The sequence below is a fragment of the Actinia tenebrosa genome, unplaced genomic scaffold (genome assembly GCF_029948245.1).
Source record: "Actinia tenebrosa isolate PJP-AT-01 unplaced genomic scaffold, QUT_ActTen_1.0 PGA_scaffold12__29_contigs__length_12842862, whole genome shotgun sequence".
NCBI classification, from domain to species: Eukaryota; Metazoa; Cnidaria; class Anthozoa; order Actiniaria; family Actiniidae; genus Actinia; species Actinia tenebrosa.
This window is the reverse complement of record NW_028292572.1, coordinates 7,075,621-7,096,413: the sequence shown is the minus strand read 5'-3', so window position 1 is coordinate 7,096,413 and position 20,793 is coordinate 7,075,621. Positions and strand designations below refer to the sequence as shown.

At 36.3% G+C, this 20,793-nt stretch overlaps 1 protein-coding gene across 3 annotated transcripts in view; it reads right to left on the bottom strand.

Annotated features, from left to right (window-relative positions):
* The window catches only part of LOC116305435 (bromodomain-containing protein 8), a 22,170-nt gene extending 1,377 nt beyond the window's left edge, over nt 1-20,793 (bottom strand). Inside the window, exons 1-26 of one of the 3 annotated variants that reach the window (XM_031715329.2) lie at nt 20,746-20,793; nt 20,561-20,657; nt 18,551-18,635; nt 17,734-17,783; nt 17,087-17,133; nt 15,742-15,832; nt 14,898-14,978; nt 14,050-14,192; nt 13,242-13,320; nt 11,376-11,787; nt 10,945-11,071; nt 9,477-9,655; nt 7,972-8,053; nt 7,320-7,375; nt 6,465-6,539; nt 6,164-6,392; nt 5,632-5,684; nt 5,150-5,185; nt 4,429-4,676; nt 3,865-3,948; nt 3,696-3,764; nt 3,280-3,322; nt 2,508-2,593; nt 2,136-2,184; nt 1,430-1,508; nt 309-359 (exon numbers count right to left, since the gene is read on the bottom strand). In XM_031715329.2, coding sequence (XP_031571189.2) covers nt 340-359; nt 1,430-1,508; nt 2,136-2,184; nt 2,508-2,593; nt 3,280-3,322; nt 3,696-3,764; nt 3,865-3,948; nt 4,429-4,676; nt 5,150-5,185; nt 5,632-5,684; nt 6,164-6,392; nt 6,465-6,539; nt 7,320-7,375; nt 7,972-8,053; nt 9,477-9,655; nt 10,945-11,071; nt 11,376-11,787; nt 13,242-13,320; nt 14,050-14,192; nt 14,898-14,978; nt 15,742-15,832; nt 17,087-17,133; nt 17,734-17,783; nt 18,551-18,635; nt 20,561-20,657; nt 20,746-20,770 — 2,625 coding nt within the window. In that variant the 5' untranslated portion in view covers nt 20,771-20,793 and the 3' untranslated portion in view covers nt 309-339. The remainder of the gene's footprint in view (nt 1-308; nt 360-1,429; nt 1,509-2,135; nt 2,185-2,507; nt 2,594-3,279; nt 3,323-3,695; nt 3,765-3,864; nt 3,949-4,428; nt 4,677-5,149; nt 5,186-5,631; nt 5,685-6,163; nt 6,393-6,464; nt 6,540-7,319; nt 7,376-7,971; nt 8,054-9,476; nt 9,656-10,944; nt 11,072-11,375; nt 11,788-13,241; nt 13,321-14,049; nt 14,193-14,897; nt 14,979-15,741; nt 15,833-17,086; nt 17,134-17,733; nt 17,784-18,550; nt 18,636-20,560; nt 20,658-20,745) is intronic. The other 2 variants (XM_089027900.1, XM_089027901.1) reach the window with 2 other exon arrangements.

The following is a 20,793-nucleotide window of genomic DNA, read 5'->3' as shown; positions in this document are numbered from 1 at the left end:
AAAATTTGTTTCTAAGTATGTTGTTTTTTTTAAAAAAAATTGTATTTTCCTCTCTTTCCTATTCTTTCATTTTTCATTTATTTTCCACTTTTTCTTTAGTCTTCTTTCTCTCCTTTTTCTCTCTGTAGCCTCGTTCTTTTTTTGAATTCTTTCTTTCCTGCTTTTCTCTTACTTTTGCTTACATTTTTATTCTTCCTTTCATTTTTTTCTTTCCTTCTACCTTCTTGAAACAACAATCGTGTACCAAAAATTCTACATATTTCAACCACAGGCAACAACATCCCATTGCACATGCTTCGAAGACTTACCAAAAATACTTCCTAAACAAGGAAGAGTGTTTCACAGGAAAAAGTGAAAAACTGGAAAGAAATGGTAAAAAACTAGATATAAAAAGATGTTTAGAAGGGTTTAGGTGAAAAAACTGTTTAGCTTGAGAATTATTAGTTTGTAAATTGTATTGAACATTGGCCTTGTTAAGTTATTATGTGAGTGCAAGATTTATATTAGGTGATGTACTTAGTGCTAAAAATTCTAAATTATTTTTTATAAATTTAATCTTCATTATCATTTTTACCATCATTACAATTATCAGTACCATCATCATTATTGCCACCACCATTATCATCACAACCATCATTATTTTTACCACTGCCATTAGTATTACAACAATAATTACCACCACCACCACCACCACCACCATCATCACGATTATGACCATCATCACCACCATTATCAACATTATTATCACTAAAACCATCATTATCATCAACATCACCATCATCATTACCACCATTATCACCATTGACAAAACCATCATTGTCATCAACATCATCATCACCAAAACCATTTTCATCACCATCATCATCACCTCCATTATCACCATCACCATTACCAAAATCATCATTATCATCAACATCACCATCATCATCACCACCATCCTTATCATCACCATCACCATTTCCAAAATCATCATCATCATCAACACCACCATCATCATGATACCCTATTATAATGATGACCATCCTGAATCATCATCAAGTATTGTAACATCAAGGTATGAGATTTAAATTTTGTATATTAGTCCAGAATTAAAACCCAATTATACTGTTTCAGAATTATCCAAGATTTTCCAAAAAAATCAACTTTTAATTAACAGCTTTTACATTTTAATTGATTAATGAATTAAGATTTTAGATCAGTTTATTGATTATGTTATTATTATTACTTGATATGTCACATTGATTTCTAATAATGTTAAGCCTTTTTCCATTCTCGTATATTTCATATATCTTTACATGTACATATAAATCTGCAGTTTTAAATGTGGGGAAACATGGTACTTGTGGGGTCTGACAGTGTTGTGGCATCTCATGATATAGTTTAAGGTAAGTTGGTCTGTTTTAAAGAGATAATAAGGATAGCATCTTACCATCGGTCCTGTGCCCTCGTAGCATCTTTGTGGAATCCCTGTCAGATGACTGGACCATTAGCTGTGTTGCTATATATGACTGCAATAAGGATGTGAATCAAATGAAAATCATAAAAAGGATGTTAATGAGTTACTCATAATTCCAATTTCTATATTGCTGCATGAGAATGGTAAGACAATCGGTGCTAATGAACTGAACAAAAAAATAAGGAATTCTGGTAGACTAGTGGTAAAACATGGGGCTTTGTGCCACAGGAAAAAAACCCGGATTCCCAAATTGGGAATTGTTGGAAATTGCCTTGAATTCCCAATTCGAACACCAACGTTGGGATTTATTGTTGGGAATTTCCTTCTTATACCCAATAGAAAAACAAAATTCCCAACAAACTAACATTGGGAATCAATGCCACGTTCCCACTTTTGTTCTCTCTGGGAATTGGATGGGAATTCGTTGGGAATTCAAAGAAATTCCCAACAAATTCCCAATTTGGGAATCCGAAACAGGCAGACACGAAAAGGCAGCCACGACCGAAGGCACAACAACAGACTGTTAAAATTCACACCTGGGAAACTGAATTCTTTTTCATGTAAATCAGATTAGTCCAAATTCTATTGTTCCTGCCTCCTTTCATGGCTGCCATCATGTGAGGGTGCAAAGCCTCTATAATGCTAATGGTTTGTTTTGGGTACAGTTAAGCTTTGTTACCTGAATCTGATCCATCACATCATCCCTCATTTCTTCGGCCATCCTGTATCTGTAAGATTAAAGTGCAACAATACTTTCAGTACTGCTTCTGCATAAAGTAAATGGTTAATTGGTTAAACATTTCTTGATTTGAGTGATGTGTCTCTAAGTTATCCAATATGTTAAATGATGGTGACGTCAGGTAAGGTATTTGAGTGTTTTTGTTGTAACTAGTAATACCAAATGCTGGCCATTTTGAAAATACAAATTTAAAATAGCTTTCATGTACACCATGAGTAAATAATGAGGCTTTTTGAATACTGTTTCTATGAACCAGTTGGTGTACCATTGCCCCAAATACATTATCACATTAGTACATGGAACTCAACTTACACATCATGGTCAGAACTGTTGTACATCAGGGCATTCTGGAACATCAACATCATGTCTCTCTGGAACTCGCTAGTTGTTCTAATGGTCTGGAAATCATATTTTATCATCAAAACATATTATGAACAGGGTTTAAAATAATGGTCAGTCAATGGACAATGTTTGGCCAGAATTAAACTTTTCTAGTCAAATTTTTGCCTTGCTGGTAATTTTGACCAGTAACATTGGGCCAGGAATGAGGTATGACCGAGCTAAAATTACTTTGGCCTGTCATCATGACTGGCAACTTAAAGGTTAATATTTTAAGCCCTGATGAATGCCACTGCATTCTGTGTTTGGTTTAAAGTCTAAACTGAAGGTAGTATGCAGATTGGGGTGTAAATTTTTGAAGAGTTAGGGGTAGCATGCCCTGCTAATGATATAGAGTTGAGTTTAATGTGTTGTTCTCTCCCTTGCCACAAGGGTTTATCTACAGGGCCCAGGTGTATGAAGCCTGGATAGCGCTATCCGGCGTATAAATCCTTATCCAGTAGATAAGTCAATGCTATTATCCAATAAATTTATCCACTGGATAAGATTCCAGGCTTCGTACAACTTGGCCAAGGTTCTCCAGTTTTCCTCCTATGAAAAATCAACATATGAGTCCTCTAGTGTGTGTGGAGCAAACCTCACAGAAGAGCTTCTTACTGGGTCCGAGTGATGAGTGTAAATATAAGTTAATGTAGAAACAAGAGCAGCACAGTGATAATCTAGATCCTAATTAAACATAACTTACTCCATTCTCTATATTTTTCTTGATGGTGGTCAAGTCCATTGGTCTGTAAAGAAAGAAACCATATAAACATAGCTCACACATGCATACATATGTATCTTTAAGTCTGTCATTACAGCGCTTCTCAATCACGCGAGAAATCGTGAAAATGTTTTTCAAGACATAATAGAGTTTTGGTAGACGCCAATCAAAGTGTTTCCAAGCATTGTCGGAAAACACAAAGCTTTTAAGGGCACGTGCCTATGGAATGTCATCGAAATGCATTGCTTGATGTCCACCAAAACCTTTGTCCTGATGGCAAATTGTACGATTTCACACATGTGATTGAGAAGCGCCCCTCCCATTCCAATCTCTTTGCATTACATTCCGTGTCATGACAAAGATTTTATTGTAAGTTATGACACTTCATTAATTATTACCTGAACACAATGTTGTGGTAGCCAGGAGCTTCATCATCAGTGACGGCATGAAGAAACACATTTGCATACCTTAATAATAATCAACAAAAATTCAAAAAATTTTTTAGCAGTCTTCACTACTGTCTTGCAATACTAAGAGAGTATGACTACAGTAAGAGAACCAACTCACTTGTGGTTTGCGGCAGCACGCCACACTAACATGATGGATTTCTTCCATGTTTTTTGTGCTTGGATTGACTCTGTGTCCATGTCACTAAGAAAACGATGAAAAAACAAGTTAGGGACGATGTTGATGATGATGCAATTTGTAATGATATTGATGATGATGATGGTGGTGGTGATGGTGGTGGTGATGAAGGTGATGATGGTGGTGGTGATGATGGTGGTGAGGATGATGGTGGTGATGATGGTGATGGTGATGATATGGATGGTGGTGATGATGATGATGGTGGTGGTGGTGATGCAAGTGTTGATGATGAGGATGCAGTTGATGATTATGGTGGTGTTCATAATGGTTATGATGATGCTGGTGATGATGATGGTGGTGGTGGTGATGCAGGTGTTGATGATGAGGATGCAGTTGATGATTATGGTGGTGTTCATAATGGTTATGATGATGCTGGTGATGATGATGGTGGTGGTGGTAATGCAAGTGATGATGATGATGACGATGAATGAATTCTCTCACAATTTCAAAGCCAATATATACCACACATCAATATCATACCCATACCCTTGAGAAGTCTGTGAAGCTGGACTGGCTGGTACAGACTCTGATCCCACAGTACTTGATCTATCAAGGTATGATTCCTCTTTAGAGCGATCACCAGATTCAGAGTAGCCATCATCTATGCTCTCTTGTTCTTCTTCTTCTTCGCTGTCGTCTTTCTTTTCACTTATGGTTGATTCCATGTCTTCATCTTCTTCATCTTTTTCACTTGCTTTTTCTGATTCTACTTCAATTGTTTCAGACTTGGTATCCTAGAAGAGTGTTTAAAATGTAATGAAAATTACAAAGAAAGGAAGGAATGAATAAATGAAGAAGGAAAGGAAGGAAGGAAGGAAGAAAGAAAGAAAGAGAAGAGAAGAGAAAGAAACAAGAAAGAGAGAAAGAAGAAGAAAGCGAAAGAAGAAAGAGAGCAAGAAAGCCCCCTCCGTGGAGCCGGCCCTCACCGGAAGAAAGAAAGATGTAAAGAATCAAGGAAGAAACAAAGGAAAAAAAGAACTGAGATGATGATCAATACACCTAAAAGAAATTAGTTAAAATGCGAATGGAATGAAAAGCTAAGAAAATAGTTGAAAATAAAGAATGAAAAAGAGAAGAGAAAAAATCAGAGCAAAATGAAGAAAAAGGAAAAGGATGTGAAAGAAAAGATGGAAATATGGGAATGGAATGGAATTAAAAGAGTAAAAAGAAAAAAGGGACCCATTTTTAATTTACTGTTAACTGATACCTCTTCTTTTTCTTCTTCCATTTCTGTTTCATTGTCCTAAAATAATATTAAAATAATAAAAGAAAGAAAAAAATATGTGAATCAATAATCTGTAATAATTATTCAAGTTAATAAAATGAAAAAAGTGACATTTAAGGGCAGTATGGGTGGCGTACGCTGCTAATGCGTCATTTTTCACTGCTGTGAGTCCAACAGGTTGGGTCGCTGGTTTGAGCCCTGTTGTCACCACGTGAGAAATTAAGTTTGTTGACCTGTTGTTTTCTCCTATTCTACGAGGGTTTTCTCCAGGTTCTCCGGTTTCCTCACTCTGTTAAAAATCAACATGTGAGTTGAGCACTGTGTGCATAGAACATTGTATGTAGTGGTAGTGTGTGTGAGTGAAAAGTGTCCCCAATTAGAGCGGAAGTGCTAGTGTTTACATTCATAATTATAATGAATTGCCTGTATTACAGATATCATGTACAGATAATTTGAAAACTTACTGTGGATGTTACAGATTTGGAGCGACGCTGACTTCTTCGTCCTCTTGGACGTCCTAAATTAGAATTAGTTTAAAACCATTATCTAGCTCAAGAGAAAGTTGCCCAATCTTTTACTGCCATTTGCATTGCTACGCGGCCACCCCAGACAAAAATCTCAACATGCACTTTGCAATCAACTGCCGTCAATCAAACATGTTGACTTCATTTACATGCATGTGTGATTCAAAAGGTGCCAAAACTTTGGTCAATTATTTACAAGTATTATGAGCCACACTCACTGGGCCTATCCGGGCCGATCCAAATGCGTGTAAATGACGTCAACGTGTTTGAATGACAGCAGTCGATTGCAAAGTGCACATTGCGATTTTTGTCTGGGGTGCCACTTAGCCATGCAAATGGTGGTAAAGTAGCGAAGGAACTGTAATATATAAGTCTTCCAAAAAATGTTTCTCTATAGATTTTCTCTGCACTAATCAAACTCAAAATTCTCCTAAAGAGCACCATAAGTTAGTTATATAGAATCATATTATACCTGGTCTTCCTGGTTTAGGTGCCCTGGTTCGTCCTGTCACTCTTGGCGATGGCTGTGGGGTGTCTACTATCTCAATCTTAATTTCAGGCTGTAGGGTGTGGTCTGCACCTCCTCCCGTCACAGATATATCTTCTGTTTCCTCTTTTGTAGTAATGTCTTCGATATCTTTTTTATCAGTTTGCGGTGGAGCAGGTTCTACTATTTTTACCAACGGTTCAGGTATGATTTCCTGGACAATAATATAAAGATTTCCACATCACTTCTATTGTACAACCAAACAACTAAGGTCATCAAGACTAACCTTCTTCTCAGCGGGCGGAGTCATGGGTGGGGGCGTCATGGCTATTGGTGACGGGATTGTATCACTGATGGCTACCTGTAATCAGTCACAACATCATTATAGGTAATATCTACAGTACGTTTCCCTTTTTTTGGAACTACGTTATCATGTGTACACTACACCCTAATTACAACTGCTTTCATTTATTCACCACACCAATGGCACCCAGAATTCATTGCAGAGACCTTTGTCACATTTGAGTAAAGTTGACTGTTACAGTGCAAATCAAAAAACCGTGGACACCTAGAAATATTTCAAGAATGTTTCTTAACCAACCAGAAGCGTTATTGTTATCTTTTCATTATCTTGTGCCCAGGGGGGGGACTTCGGGAAAAAAGTACCAGGGATGCTTGTTGGAAATTTTCAAAAAGACCCCAAAAAGATACCGGGAGTCTTTAAAAAAGGGCGTGGCTGAATGATTTTTAACCCCTAAGTGCCTAGGATAAGCCATATCGATGCACGCTTCTCTCCTTTTCCGACACCCTAAGAGATACCAGAAAATGCTGATTTTCAAAAATTCACATTTAACACCCTAAAAGATACCAAATCGTGAATTCTTAGTGCAGTTTTTTGATTCGCACTGTAGTTGCTACTAGGATTTTTCTCTGGATTCTCCAGACAGTTTTCCTCCCTCTACAAAAAACAATGTCTAAAATTCCAATTTGGTCATGAAACAAGGTCAAGTGGCTGTGTCAGCCACTGGATATTAAGTAGGGTGTTACTCTCGTAAAACAACAAGGGCAAGTTTTTAACAACGACTTGCTAAATAAATGATCAATCCTAAAGTAATAGTAAATATGAACCACGGGCACTCACTTTAGGATTAACAGAAATAGTTGTAACTGCAACACCACTATCTTCATCTTTGCCACCTGAAATTACGTTCAAATTACAAATAATTACATTCATTACCATGAAGATGACTTCCGCTCGCAGGTTGTCAAAACGTCAGTCACCACCAACAACAGTCTTTCTCAAGACTACACTCACCCAGATGATCACATTTCACAACAAATTACATTCAAAGTTGATATTTTAGTTTATAAATTGTATATCTGGGTATAAATTGTTTTAGATTGTGTTATGGTCACCAAAAAATTCGGACATTGTTCTTGAATTTCTGTACAAATGTACTGACTCTAAATGAACTATTTACTTGGTTAATGTTTAGTTAGTTCTCAAAATACAAGTAAATAATCATTTTTCTAGCTTGATTGAAGCTTTTCCTACTGCTGTTAAGATAGCTAACTAAAGAAATCTACCTAGATTTTCTCTTTAAAGTCAGTGGATTTGTATGGAAATCCAACAACAATGTCCGAACTTCTTGGTGACCGTAACACAATCCAAGCTAGCGCCGAAAAGGTGAATTGTTATAGGAGTTTATTTTTGGGGTAAGGAGGGATGATGTGGAAAATGACATCCTTTTGTAAAGTGTTCCTTAATTATAAAAAAAAGGAATTGTTCTTACCAACAGAAATCATTCCTCTCCCTGATCCAGAGATGTCAGAACTAATAGTGATGTTACTGTCAAGAGCCTTTGAAGACAGAGGCTGAAAAAAAAAACATTACAAAACACTTGCGATCTATTGATCCCGGATAATGAAGTTTTAGAGATGAAAAATTATACCTATTTTTATCTTAAGAATATTAAAACAATAAAATTGCCCTATTTTACTATGACGTCACATCAAAACAATATATTGTTTTTAAACGCAAAGGATCATGGTCGTCAGAGGGGTTCAAATCAACACAAATTCACCAAAGATTGTTCTAAAACTGGAACAGTCCACGAAGAGAAGTAGAATAGCCAGCAAACGCTCAGAATATTTTTTAGTACATATTAACACATATTATATCTGAAAACTAGGCCATTTTAGATTAAACTGTTTTGCTAGGAGCAAATTTTGAATCTTCTATTGGATTTGGTGATTCTATCCCCCACATAAACAAGCAGTGACATCATAATGAAATAGGGCAATTGGTGCTAATTGACTGAGTAAAAGAAAGTGTGCAAGGGATTCTGACAGTCGTAGTAAGTGATGCTTTAATAAAAATTGCCTGTGGTCGTTTGTCTCATTCAGGAGCACATGACAAAAGTCTTTTAAAAAAACTTTTTTAACCTAGTTATTAAAAAAGAAGTTCCCCCATTACAGACCATGTGTCATTCCCTAGAGTATCATTTCTTTGTTTAGTGGTTGTGCATAAGAAGACACATAAATATGGATGCAACTCAACAAAGAATCTTAAGAGTCTATTCTCAAGAGAATGAATGACACATGGTCTGAAATGCGGAACTTTTTTTTTATAACGAGGTTGAACCTTTTTAAAAAAACTTTTGTCATGTGCTTCCAATTTGTGGATCCAGGGGGGGGGGGGGAGCAAAGGGGGGCTGAGGTCCCCCTTCAGTAGAAAACCAAAAAAACAAAACTGAAGAATGACATGCTTTTTTTATTGTTGTTGGTTGTGTTGACGGAAGAAACTCAATTAACCCCCCTAAACTCAATTAGCCCCCCCCTAAAACTTTGGCTGGATCCGCCCTTGGCTCCTGAATGAAACAAAGGACCACAGGCAATCTTTGTTAAACCATCACTTACTACAACTACCAGAATCCCTTGCACACTTTCGTTTACTCAGTTAATAATTAGCACCAATTGTTTTAATATTCTTACAACAAAAATAGGCAATAAAACTTGAAGGTTTGCTAAGTATTCTGGTATTCATAGTAAAATGAGGTCATCATGCAGACAGCCTTTAGACCTTTTAAGTTGTAACATATTTCCAGGTCATACTGCTCACAAAAACTGCTAAATAAAGCGAAAAAGTTTCTCATCAAAACCAGAAACTTTAAAAACTTTGGAAAACATATCCTCTTATGCAGAAGCAGAAATATTTTAAAGAACTGCCCTTCATTTTGAACCCTGAAGTTGAATACAAGTGAGACACCAATAAAAGCTCTATAATGGTGTTATGTACCTTTTCAATAAATGAGTTAGAAACAGACAAGTTGTTAAGCAAGGCGGTAGTATTGGGTGATGGCGACTGCGTAGATGATAACAGCTTCGATAGTGTTGGTGCTGTAATGGAAGGTGCTGCAGGCATCACTCTATCTCTTATGGACTCCACCTTGTGATTTTCCATAGGAGATTTTTGACCTTAAAAAAGAAATATTCAGAATTGTAACATCTAATAAATAATTAAATAAACTACTAGTTTATCCCCAACGTTTCTCAAGAATAGAGAGTTTAAGATTCTCGTTTACGGCAAATGTGAAACGTCAGTTGACCATTAAAAAATTCTTTAAAAAATTAGTGAAAAGGAATCGCAAAAATCTCTAAGTAGTAGATAAACAAAAGAATGTGTATTTGTTGGGAAGGTTTGCAAAAGGTAAAGTGAAATGTAGGGAAACGATGAAAACATGGTCATGTTTGCCGTTTGCGGGAAGGAAAAACGTGAATCTTAATCTGCCTAATGACCTAGTTGTGTTTAGCGGATCATAAGGAACCTCAAAAATGTTGTAGGCAATCTAGTTTGTCAGACTTGTAGCTGCAAAAAAATAACTACCACACAGTTGGCTTACACAGTTGGCTCAGTTAGTTGAGGATCAGTTTGTTGTGCAGTAGGTCGTGGTTCAAGTCCCAAGCTCACCAACAATCAGGGTCTTAAGAGATCTGAGGAGAAGGTGCCACCTTTACTATAAAATAATGACTAGACCTTTGCCATGGCTCCGATGATCACATAAATGACTGCTATTTCATTTAAAAAGGTCAGATTTTGGCTACACATTTATTACATTTCTAGAGACCTAAGCTCATTCAAATCCCATTTCAGTAATAGAGGCTTTGCACCATCACGTGATGGCAGCCACGACAGGAGGTATAACAATAGAGTCTTTCTTCCCTGGGAAACTGAATTCTTTCTCATGTAAATCAGATTAGACCAGATTCAATTGTTCCTGCCTCCTCTCACGGCTGCCATCACGTGATGGTGCAAAGCCTCTATACAAGCAAATGCCAATTACCATTTCTACCTCAGGACCACTCTCAGTATCATAACTAAATGCTTAAAGGGGCACTTGGCTGAAAACGCCCGATTTCGAAAGTCCAAATAATTGAAGTATTTGAGGATAATATGACTCAATTATAATTATGAAAATCAGATTAGTGAAAATTTTAGCCTGGGAGCCACTTGCTGTTGAGATATTTTGGGTTAAAAGCGAAAAGAACAATAGGGTTGAGTAAATGACGTCATTTACTCAAAATTTAGATGCTGAATAAAATTGATAATTTTCCCCCGCCACTTTTGACTGTGAAGGAAACATGTTGCTTGGATACTATCTGGGCCATATAGATAAGTTTAAGCAAGTGTCAAGTCATTTCCAATTTTCACTGATTTTCATCCAAGTGCCCCTTTAATAAATGGATTACAGTAAGTACATAGTTACCTAAAAAAGACTTGCCATCTGTAAGCTGTTTGTTTGGTGTTGCCTGGACAGTGGGTGCTGTTGACATTGAATAATCAATGTCTTTTGGCTGAGTTGTCGGCAGGGTTGGATGGACAGTATCTGTTCCCTAATAGAATAAAAAAGATCTAAATTTAATCTAACAGAGCCAAGCAAACTATATTACTGGGCTTCTTTTGGTATGGAAAGTGTATGAGTGTGACAGACAGACAGACAGAAAGACAGACAGAAAGACAGACAGAAAGACAGACAGAAAGACAGACAGACATACAGACAGACGGACAGACAGACAAAAAGATGGACACAACTTATAATCTGGGCAATCAAAGTCACAATGAACTACCTCATAACTAAGCTATGTACACTATGTGCCTAGCCTGTGTGCAGCTGGACTAAAAAAAAAACACAACTACCGTTTTAGGTAAAGACTCAGTCTTTTTAGGTAAGGACTCATTTGTAGACTCCTTTGGTGGCTGAGCCAACAGCAACTTCAGTGAATCCGCATTTCCTGATATACTCCCAGAAGATGAACGCCGATGTTGCACTTGGACAGGAGGGCTAGTTATTCCGGGTCCTACTTTAGGTGTGACTGTCTCCTGAGGTGCTGGCGGCATCTCAACACTGACTGTCTGTACCGCTGCCCCTGGATCTATATCCATTGGTTCCGATTTTAGAGGTTCGGAATCAAAGCCCATTCTTGGTAAATCTCCTGGACCTTTAGTTGGGTCTCCTGTCCCTCCGATTTCACCAGGACTGCCAGATGAAGGGGTATGTTGGCCTGCCTGACCATGACGCTGCTGCAGCTGCTGTTGGTACTTCTGAAACCTGTTATGAAATCAAAAAAGAAATTAGATTAACAGGAAATAATGGCAAAAAGCACCAAAAAACTAGACTTTCGTATGAGTTTTGATCCCAATTTTCGTTTCGGGGTAACACTCAAAACCTTTTTTATACAATTAGAAACTGATGTACTATGATAAAATGCCTGTTTGAAGCAGTATTTTCAATTGTACAAAGATGTTTTGTTGCATTTGTGTTATAATGTTGCTTTGTCAGGTTTTTTTAATAGGAAATATAATAGGAAATATAAGGGAAATAAGCAAATGAAGGCCTAAACCTCATTTTCGAATAAAATTTTTGCTTTGGGTTAACACTTTGATTCCACTTTCATCGGTCATCTCCACTTCCAAACAAGTTAAACTTTCTGAATGACAAGACTTTAGCCTTGTACAAGAGCCTTTCTTCAAGAAAATAGTTTTTGGCGCTCACTGCTTGATTAGGAAAAGAATTCTCTCTTAACGAAATATGAAAGGGATTCCAATTATACATATTGTAAAATAATTTAACTGGTATTAATAGGAGATGAACATTATTCCGTGTGTGATGACAGAACCAAGGGAACTTGAAAAACCAGAGTCCTTGATGAGAATTGAACCTATCCAGTTGATATGAAATAGTGACGTAGAAATGACGTAACTGCAAAACTGGTGTCCTGAAGCCTGCGAAAGTTGGCCAACGAAAAATAAAAAAATTTCTTCCATTGGAATACAAATGTAAAACTCATTAATTATTGTGTCACTGTTATCAAGGGTGTATTAGCAACATTATTTTTTTCATTTGGGGACCTGGGAATCCATTTTTTCGAGAGGAACAGTGACACCTTAGTTTTGCAAATATTCTCGATTCTGATTGGCTAACATTTTTTCTCAGATCAGCTAAGTAGCCTTCCATGTTTTAGTTGAAGGCTTTACCACTGAGTAAAAATAGACTCTTGGTGAAGTAATGCCCAATGGGTTGTCTAGATTTCCTCAGGAAATTATAAGAAAATATGAAATACTAGAATATAAGATGGCAAAAAATATATAACAAATGTACACACATCTAAAGAAATACGAAAACATTAGTCTTTTGTTATAAGTAACAGAATGCCTAGCGGACAAAATAGTAACTAAATATATATATACAATCATGTACTTGTAATCCGAATAATTTGTGAGTCATGGACCAGATGCGGGACTCGCGCTGGTGTGGGGCTTGGCTTGTGTACGGGGGGGTCTGGCGTGATTTAATGTCACGGATCACACCGGATCGCTTTGCTCGCAGGTTGGGCCTCACATTGGGGTGGGTTTCGCATTTGCTCTATGGTTGTATTTGATGTAAACCTGATTCAGTGTATATATGATTTGAAATTAGATTTTTAAAAAACTAAAAAAAATGGTTGTCTAGATGCCATGGACTTCACCCAATAGACTTTATATTCATTGCCTGTAAAGCTTTACCTTGGAGTTGGTTTAGGAATCCTTAGCTGTTTTCCTTTCTGTGGTGAAGGGGTTGCCACATGAGATCCTTGCTTCAAACCTGATTAAAAATTTAGATGAAAAAAACTAGTGAATTATTGAAGCTATTTCTTGCCACCCAACAAAATGGCAAGCAATATACAGTACCACAAGGAAATCATACTAGGTGAAGATAAGCATGCTAATAATAACACAACAACCCTAGAAAAAATCAGAGTACCAGGATGGGAATCGAACCCCCGACCTTCCAATTATCTAGACAGATAATCTACCACTGAGCTACTGGACTCGTATGATTTCTCTGAGAGTTGTCCAGTAGCTCAGTGGTAGATTATCTGTCTAGATAATTGGAAGGTTGGGGGTTCCATTCTCATCCTGGTACTCTGATTTTTTCTAGGGTTGTTGTGTTTATTAGCGTGCTTATCTTCACCTATTTATTTTCATGTGTATACAGTACCACAATGAAATCATACTAACGATAATAATCAGAGCTCAAAACTAACACTTGTCTGGAGCAAGAAAATCTTCGCCTCTGGCGATATTGAAAATTAGGACTCACTAGTCCATAGGCTTGTGGGGTTTTGGATTAATAATAATTATCTGGGCTTGTAGATTACTCTGCTTGGCTACTGGATAATATATAGACTTACTAGCTCATTGCTTAGTATCTAAAAATTTTAGGATCAGCACCGAAAATATATTGCCATGAATATGTTTTTCATAGAGGTCCTGTGAAGCATAGCAGAAGAGCTACAAGTCTTCCAATGTTGCTGAACCTTGCATAACTCACCAAATAGAAGAGATGGGGAAACGGGGAACAGAACTCCAGATGACCCTCCTAGAGGGAAAGGTGAGGGGGAATTATCACCCCCAGCAGATGATCCTGACGTTGATGACTGCATTTGTTGCATTTCTTCCATTTTTCGTTTTCGCCTTTAAAAAAATAAAAGGAAAAGCGAGCAATGTTACAGGTTTTTCTAAGTGAAGGTACATTTTTCTATTTGGTGGCTTCGGCTGAGGATTCACTGTAGACTTTTTTTAAATGATTGTAGCACTTTCATTGATTAAAGTGCCTATACCACCTAACTCAATATTTTCAGTATTGATTCTACATAAAGTGAATATTTGAGTGGTAAAAGAATTTCAAAAATAGCTTGCAATTGTATTTTTGCTAGGCACTTCAAAACCAACTCAACATAGGATCAGTTAAACTCAGTTTTCATGTGAGCCTCTAGTTTTAAAATTGTAATTGATGGGCTGCAAGCATTCTCAAGAGACAAAAACATTGCGTCCATCTTGGTGTGATTAACAATGGATGCTCATGAGAAACTGATACATTACAACCCCAGTACAAATATATATTTTATATATATATTCTCATACACACACATATATATATATATCCTATCAGGCCCATAAACCCTCCTAACATGTCCTTGAACGTGACTCAGAATTTTTTCTGAGCCTTTCAATTTGCAGCTGCATAAGTTGCTTCTTATACTGCGAGTATCAGCTCAATTTGATACATTACAACTGCAGTACAAATATATATTTAATATATATTCTCAGACACATGAGAAATCTTTTGTTAAAAGCACCATCACAGCTGCGCCAAGAATACTAGTCTAGTATACTTACGCTTGTATTTCTTCCCATATTGCAGGCAACTGCTGGTCAATCTTTCCATTTCTTATATCCTCTATGTGCATCTTTAGTTTTCTGTAATGTTGTTCAACAGTTAGTCAAATCTTTAAGGCATGGGATTCAGGGCCGTAACCAGAACTTTTACAGGGAGGGTGCACATCGAATAAAATCGGACCATTGATCGTTTTTTTATTACCAACTCAGTGGCGTAACTAGGGATCTTGCAGGGAGGTGCACAGGCAATAATTTGCAGAACCAAAAAATAAAAGGTTACCAAAAAAAAGCAGAACCAAAAAAAAAAAAAAAAAGGAAGATGCATGAGCGGACCTTAAGGTTTTATGGGGGGTGCACGTGCACCCTGTGCTCCCCCCTAGTTACGGCCCTGGGATTGGCAATAACATGGGTTAGATGTGTGTTCAATTCATGGTTCAGAAAAGAGCAAACCAATCACTGTTGCAGCAGTTTTCTAAATGGGATTAAAATCTTGTCCCAAAAACAATTACACAGTATCTGTTTTAAAGAAGACTACTGCAGGAATCTTTTCACAGGACAGTAAACAATTGAAAAAATTTATGTTCCCCTTGGCCCCTCTGCCTACTCCCAGAGCTTTTAATAAAAGGTGGCTACCGGTGGTTTATCGCCGGATACTTCACCTTAAACTGCAGGCTATTTTGTCAAAAAATTAATTCATTGCCAAATAAAATTAATATAATACAAACACCAGTGGCTTCAGCCCCCTACTTTTTAGGACTAACCTCCTACTAGAAATATTATTGAGAGCTCTGTACTCCCCTGTGACTTATGCAGTCTTCACAATAACAAAAAGATCTTGTTGTACCTGTAGGTCAATTGATCATTCTTCACACTCTTCTTTAGTTCTTCTATTCTTTCAAAAGTTAGTTTCCTCACTATTTGTTCTCCAGGTGTTTCTGGTAACAAAATGATTCATAGATCAAAAAATGATCCTTCTATGCACTGATCAAGAAAAAGTGAGCAACATGTAAATCATCATTATAAAATAACTGCTCTAAATCTCGCATTCTGATTGGTTGGGAGCGTGTGCTTTATGAGAGCACACAGCACCTGCGAGCACTTTCAGTTTTGTCATTTATGTAATTCGTATTTTATAAAAGAAATAAAAAAACTTGCTTGCTGTGCTGTTTGTAGTTATAAAGCACTTGGGGATTAGCAGAACACTCAAGAAGTGTCAAAAAAAACTCTGCTACGCATCGTGCTTCTCCTAACACTTCTCTCAAGTTCTGCCAACCCCGCATGCTCTATAACTGCATACAGCACGCGTGCACGTTTTCTATTTCTTTAATAGACAACTGTCAATCAAATAAATCATAAATATTGTTAGAATGCATGAAAATTCAAAAGAAAGTATAGAAGAACAATTGATTTGATTGAAGGTGGTTTATTACTGTGGTAATAGAAAGATTAAGATTCTCATTATTATGTCAAACATGAAATTTCAGTTGATCAAATAAGTGAAAAATTCTTTAAAATTAGCAAAAAGGAATCCATCTCTCACTATTTCTTACACTGTCCCCGATACATCAAAATCTGCTTTCGCTTTCCTCACAGCTTTTCCAATATCATACTTCAGAGTCTGATAAAGTAAACTTTTTTCCATTTGGTTCTCCACATTTAACTTTTAAGCAAAATCAAAAATTGTTCTTGAGTGTCCAACAATATTTGGCAGCCACCAAAAGATTTAGATAGAGTAAAGAACGCTTAATTATTGATTTTGTAGATATATTTTCTTTTCCGTTGTACTTTTTCTATATATCTATGCTTTTTTTCCTTTCTAATCATTACATGTAATTTCCTACGATGTAATTTCAATTGTACTTTTCTATATATATGTGTTTTTTTTTTGTACTTTTTTTTTTTGTACTTTTTTCCTTAAACTCCAGAAACCTTGTAATTATTGTTAACTGCGTAATCTCCCACAATGAGCCTAGCTCTTGGAGAGAACTCAGAGAGTTGATATGTTTAAATAAAAAGAATAAAAAAAGGAATCGCAAATCATCTTCGAATAGTGGATAACCATAAGAATATTTGTCTTTGGTGCGAAGGTTTGAAAAGGTTAAGTGAATTACAGGAAAACAATAAAAATAATGTAGTCATGTTTGCATATCATGGCAAAAAAAAAACCTAAATCTTAATCTGTCTAATACCTTGATGGTACTCACCTCCAGCCCCTGTTTCACTGGTTCGTTTACGTCTGAAGGAAAGGGGAAAAAATTGCAATACATGATGTCTTAAGTTATAACTAGCTAAAAACTAGTGTGAGCTGTGTTGGTGTTTCTAATGAAACAGTAATGATGAAAAGGTAAATTATACACCGTGAAAAGATGAAAAAACTTACTGACGTTTCGGACGCTAGTCCTTCGTCGGAGTAAAAGAGAAAGAAGTGGTAGAAAGGAGTGTATATATGATAGAATAAGACAAAAGAAACCAATGAGAGCAAGGTAGGCAAGGAAACAAAAACAATCAAAAGACAAAAGAAAAGGTTAGCTGAAAATAAAGCGTTCATTAATCCCGTTGGGACTAAGAGTGCCCAATAGGTGAATAAGCCGCATTTCTTTGGTCTTGCGACAATCATTGTTGCCGTTAAGCAAAGAAAGACCGAAAACAATGAAGTCAGAAAGAGAATGGTTAGCTAGATTAAAATGGCGGGAAACTGGTTTGGTGTGATCGTTATTGCGAATATCATAAAGATGATTGCAAATGCGATCACCATGACGGCAGCTAGATGTCTTAATTTGTTTGTTTTTCAAGAAAAAAGGAAAAAATCTACAACTGCAAAGATGTAAATACTTACTTTGGTGTATTTACTTTTTCCAGCATCTGAGAGTACAAAATAGCACAGTTCTGGAGAAGAAAAGATTGTTGTTAACATTTCTGTATGAACTTGTTTAGTGAGTTCAAAAAAATAAATATAAATTTTAAGAAGAGATAACTAGCTAAAAACTAGTGTGAGCTGCATCGGTGTTTCTAATGAAACAGTAATGATAAAAGGGTAAATTTTACACCGTGAAAAGATGAAAAAACTTAAGACGTTTCGGACGCTAGTCCTTCGTGGTCTTATACTTTTACTCTTTTACTCGTCATTTTTTCATCTTTTCACGGTGTATAATTTACCCTTTTATCATCATATAAATTTTAGATTTTTTATTTAGTTTTTTTCCTCCATTAGATTCATATGTATTCTATATCGTTCTGTTAGTCAATTATTTCCACATGCACTATGTACCATTCTTGTGCATTTGCATTTCGTAACATTGCCTGAAGATGTGAGCTTATCTGAAATCTTGGAAAATAAAATGTCAAATGTGTAGTTCCAAATATTATCCATACCCCCCCCCCCCTCCCACGGAGGAATTTTTTTTAAGACACCTCCCTATCCCCAGAAATTCCAATTTTCTTCCATACAAACTCTGTAAATTTTGTTCTTTCTCTGACCCCCACCACCCCTCACCCTTCGGAAATATTCCAAATTCCTCTGTGGGGAGGGTATGGATAATTTCTGGAACGGTACCTCTGGAACTACACAATGTTTGAAGAATCATCTATTCATAAATATAGTGACAAGAACCTGCAAGAAAACACTAGTTCAAAAATATTATCAGCGGGCTTACCTTCTGCGAGAAGAAATCAGGGGGACGTATTTTTCCACACCGGCCTGTCTCATTGATAGGCTTAATAGCTCTGCTTACAGATACCCTTAAAAAAGCAAAACAGAATTAACAAATTGACATCAGATTTTTATGTGTCTGTCCTCTTATTGACGATAAATTGTGTCATCACATTGTCAAAGGAGTGTGGACCCACGAGGCGTAGCCGAGTGGATCCGCATACTACTTTGATAATGTAATAGCGAAATTTATTGTCAATAAGAGGACAGACACATAACAATCTGATGTCTATTTGTTTTTTACAATAACAAAAATGATAAAAACTTCTCATTTTTAGTGATCAAAACAACCAACAGAAAGAGCGCACGCTCGTTGACGTCAGCTTTATCTGTCTGTCCTCTTATTGATGATAAAAAATAACCAATCAGCGCGAGATAAATTTCTAAGTTATTGTAAAATAACTTATATACAGCTAATTTTACACTACTTCTACTTTACACTAATTCAATTATCTATAATAGGCCCTTTGCAGTTAACGATCACGTGTCTGTACTGGTGAGCAACATTTTCTATTTCATTTCAAATTGGTGATTCTTTTTAGCTACTTGTAAAGAACTGAATGAAACGATGTGTATCCAGTGTGTTACGATATGCAGTTTTATTACGATCTCTCGAAACAGGTTGTAGAAAGTTTGTTTGCTCACCAGTATATTTCACCCATGGGAATCAAGATGTTCATTCATTTGCTCTCAGTGAATTAATCAGCACGTGATTACTGAGCTGTAAAGGGCCTATTACTCATTTATCTATCTGTAGAGTACATAGAACCTATGAAATCTTTGGAGACTGATTGGACTATATAACTTATAAAGACTATAGAGACCTTAGAGGACTATATAACCTATAGACTGATGGGTTGCAAGCATTTCCAAGAGAGTTAAAAGACAAAAACATGGCGGCCATTGTGATTGTGGTACTGTTAAAGTACATATGACACGAAAAAAATTTAATGTTAAAAATGTGAATTTTATTGTCATTAATAAGAATAACACAGTTAAATTTGTTTCAAAAACGTATTTCTCTAGAAATTCAAGAAAATTTAGCACAAGTTGTGACGTCATTTTGTTTACAAGTCTCCAGATTTAGTTGCAAATACACGAAATATGTTTAAATGTAGAATCTTAATTTCAGGTAGTATACTTTTCAGTTTCCCAACATTTGAAAAGTACTACGTAAGCTATCAAATGAAATTGAATAAAATATGCCTTTTGTTGTTATTTTATACGAATTACAATTTATATTTTGTGCATTACTACTGAATCTAGAGTACGTGTCAACAAAATGACGTCACAAATTGATATTAATTTTCTCACATATCTCAAGAAATAAGCTTTTGAAACAAATTTCATTACGATATATTTATCATTACTAACAAACTATACATTTTAGACGATGAAATGTTTTCGTGTCATATACACTTTAACAATGGATGCTAGTGAGAAATCTTTTGTTAAATGGTACCAACATGGCTGCAATGACATAACGTGCAAACAAAGAATACATTACTGGAGTCGATCATAGATTCAATTGAGACTATAGAACCTATAGAGACGTTACTGGAGTCCACTATAGATCCTATAGAGACTATACTATAGAATCAATGGAAATCGACTATAGAGAATGTAGCTATTCTTCGATTGCACGTTACGTCATCGTGGCCATGTTGGTGCCATTTAACAAAAGATTTCTCATTAGCATCCATTGTTAACGGCACCACAATGGCCGCCATGCTTTTGTCTTTTGACTCCCTTGGGAATGCTTGCAATCCATCAATAGGTTTGGTTCTTATACTAACACTGTCCTAAAAATTAAAATTAATTAGTTTAGAATTGCATGACATGATGCTAATAAAATTTAAAACCCAGAAGAATCTTTGCAACTCCCTAGAAATTAAGATAAGCTTTTTTATTTATGATTTCTAAAAAAAATCTAAAATCTAAAATTCAAACCAACCAGTTTTGATCACCACTTCTCAACACAGAAGACGCAAGGCAGAGCTTTTCTCGTACAGTCCACTCATCCTGAGGCTGGGAGACTGCTGATTTGTGTTCTAGGTAAAGAAAGGAAGATACGGGTTATATTCATATTGAAAAATCGTGAAGAAATTAGTAAGAAAATGTGAATAACGTTTCAATTACTTGGAGCTTGAAAGGAGAACGCCATCTTGTTCTGAGCCACCAGCCTCG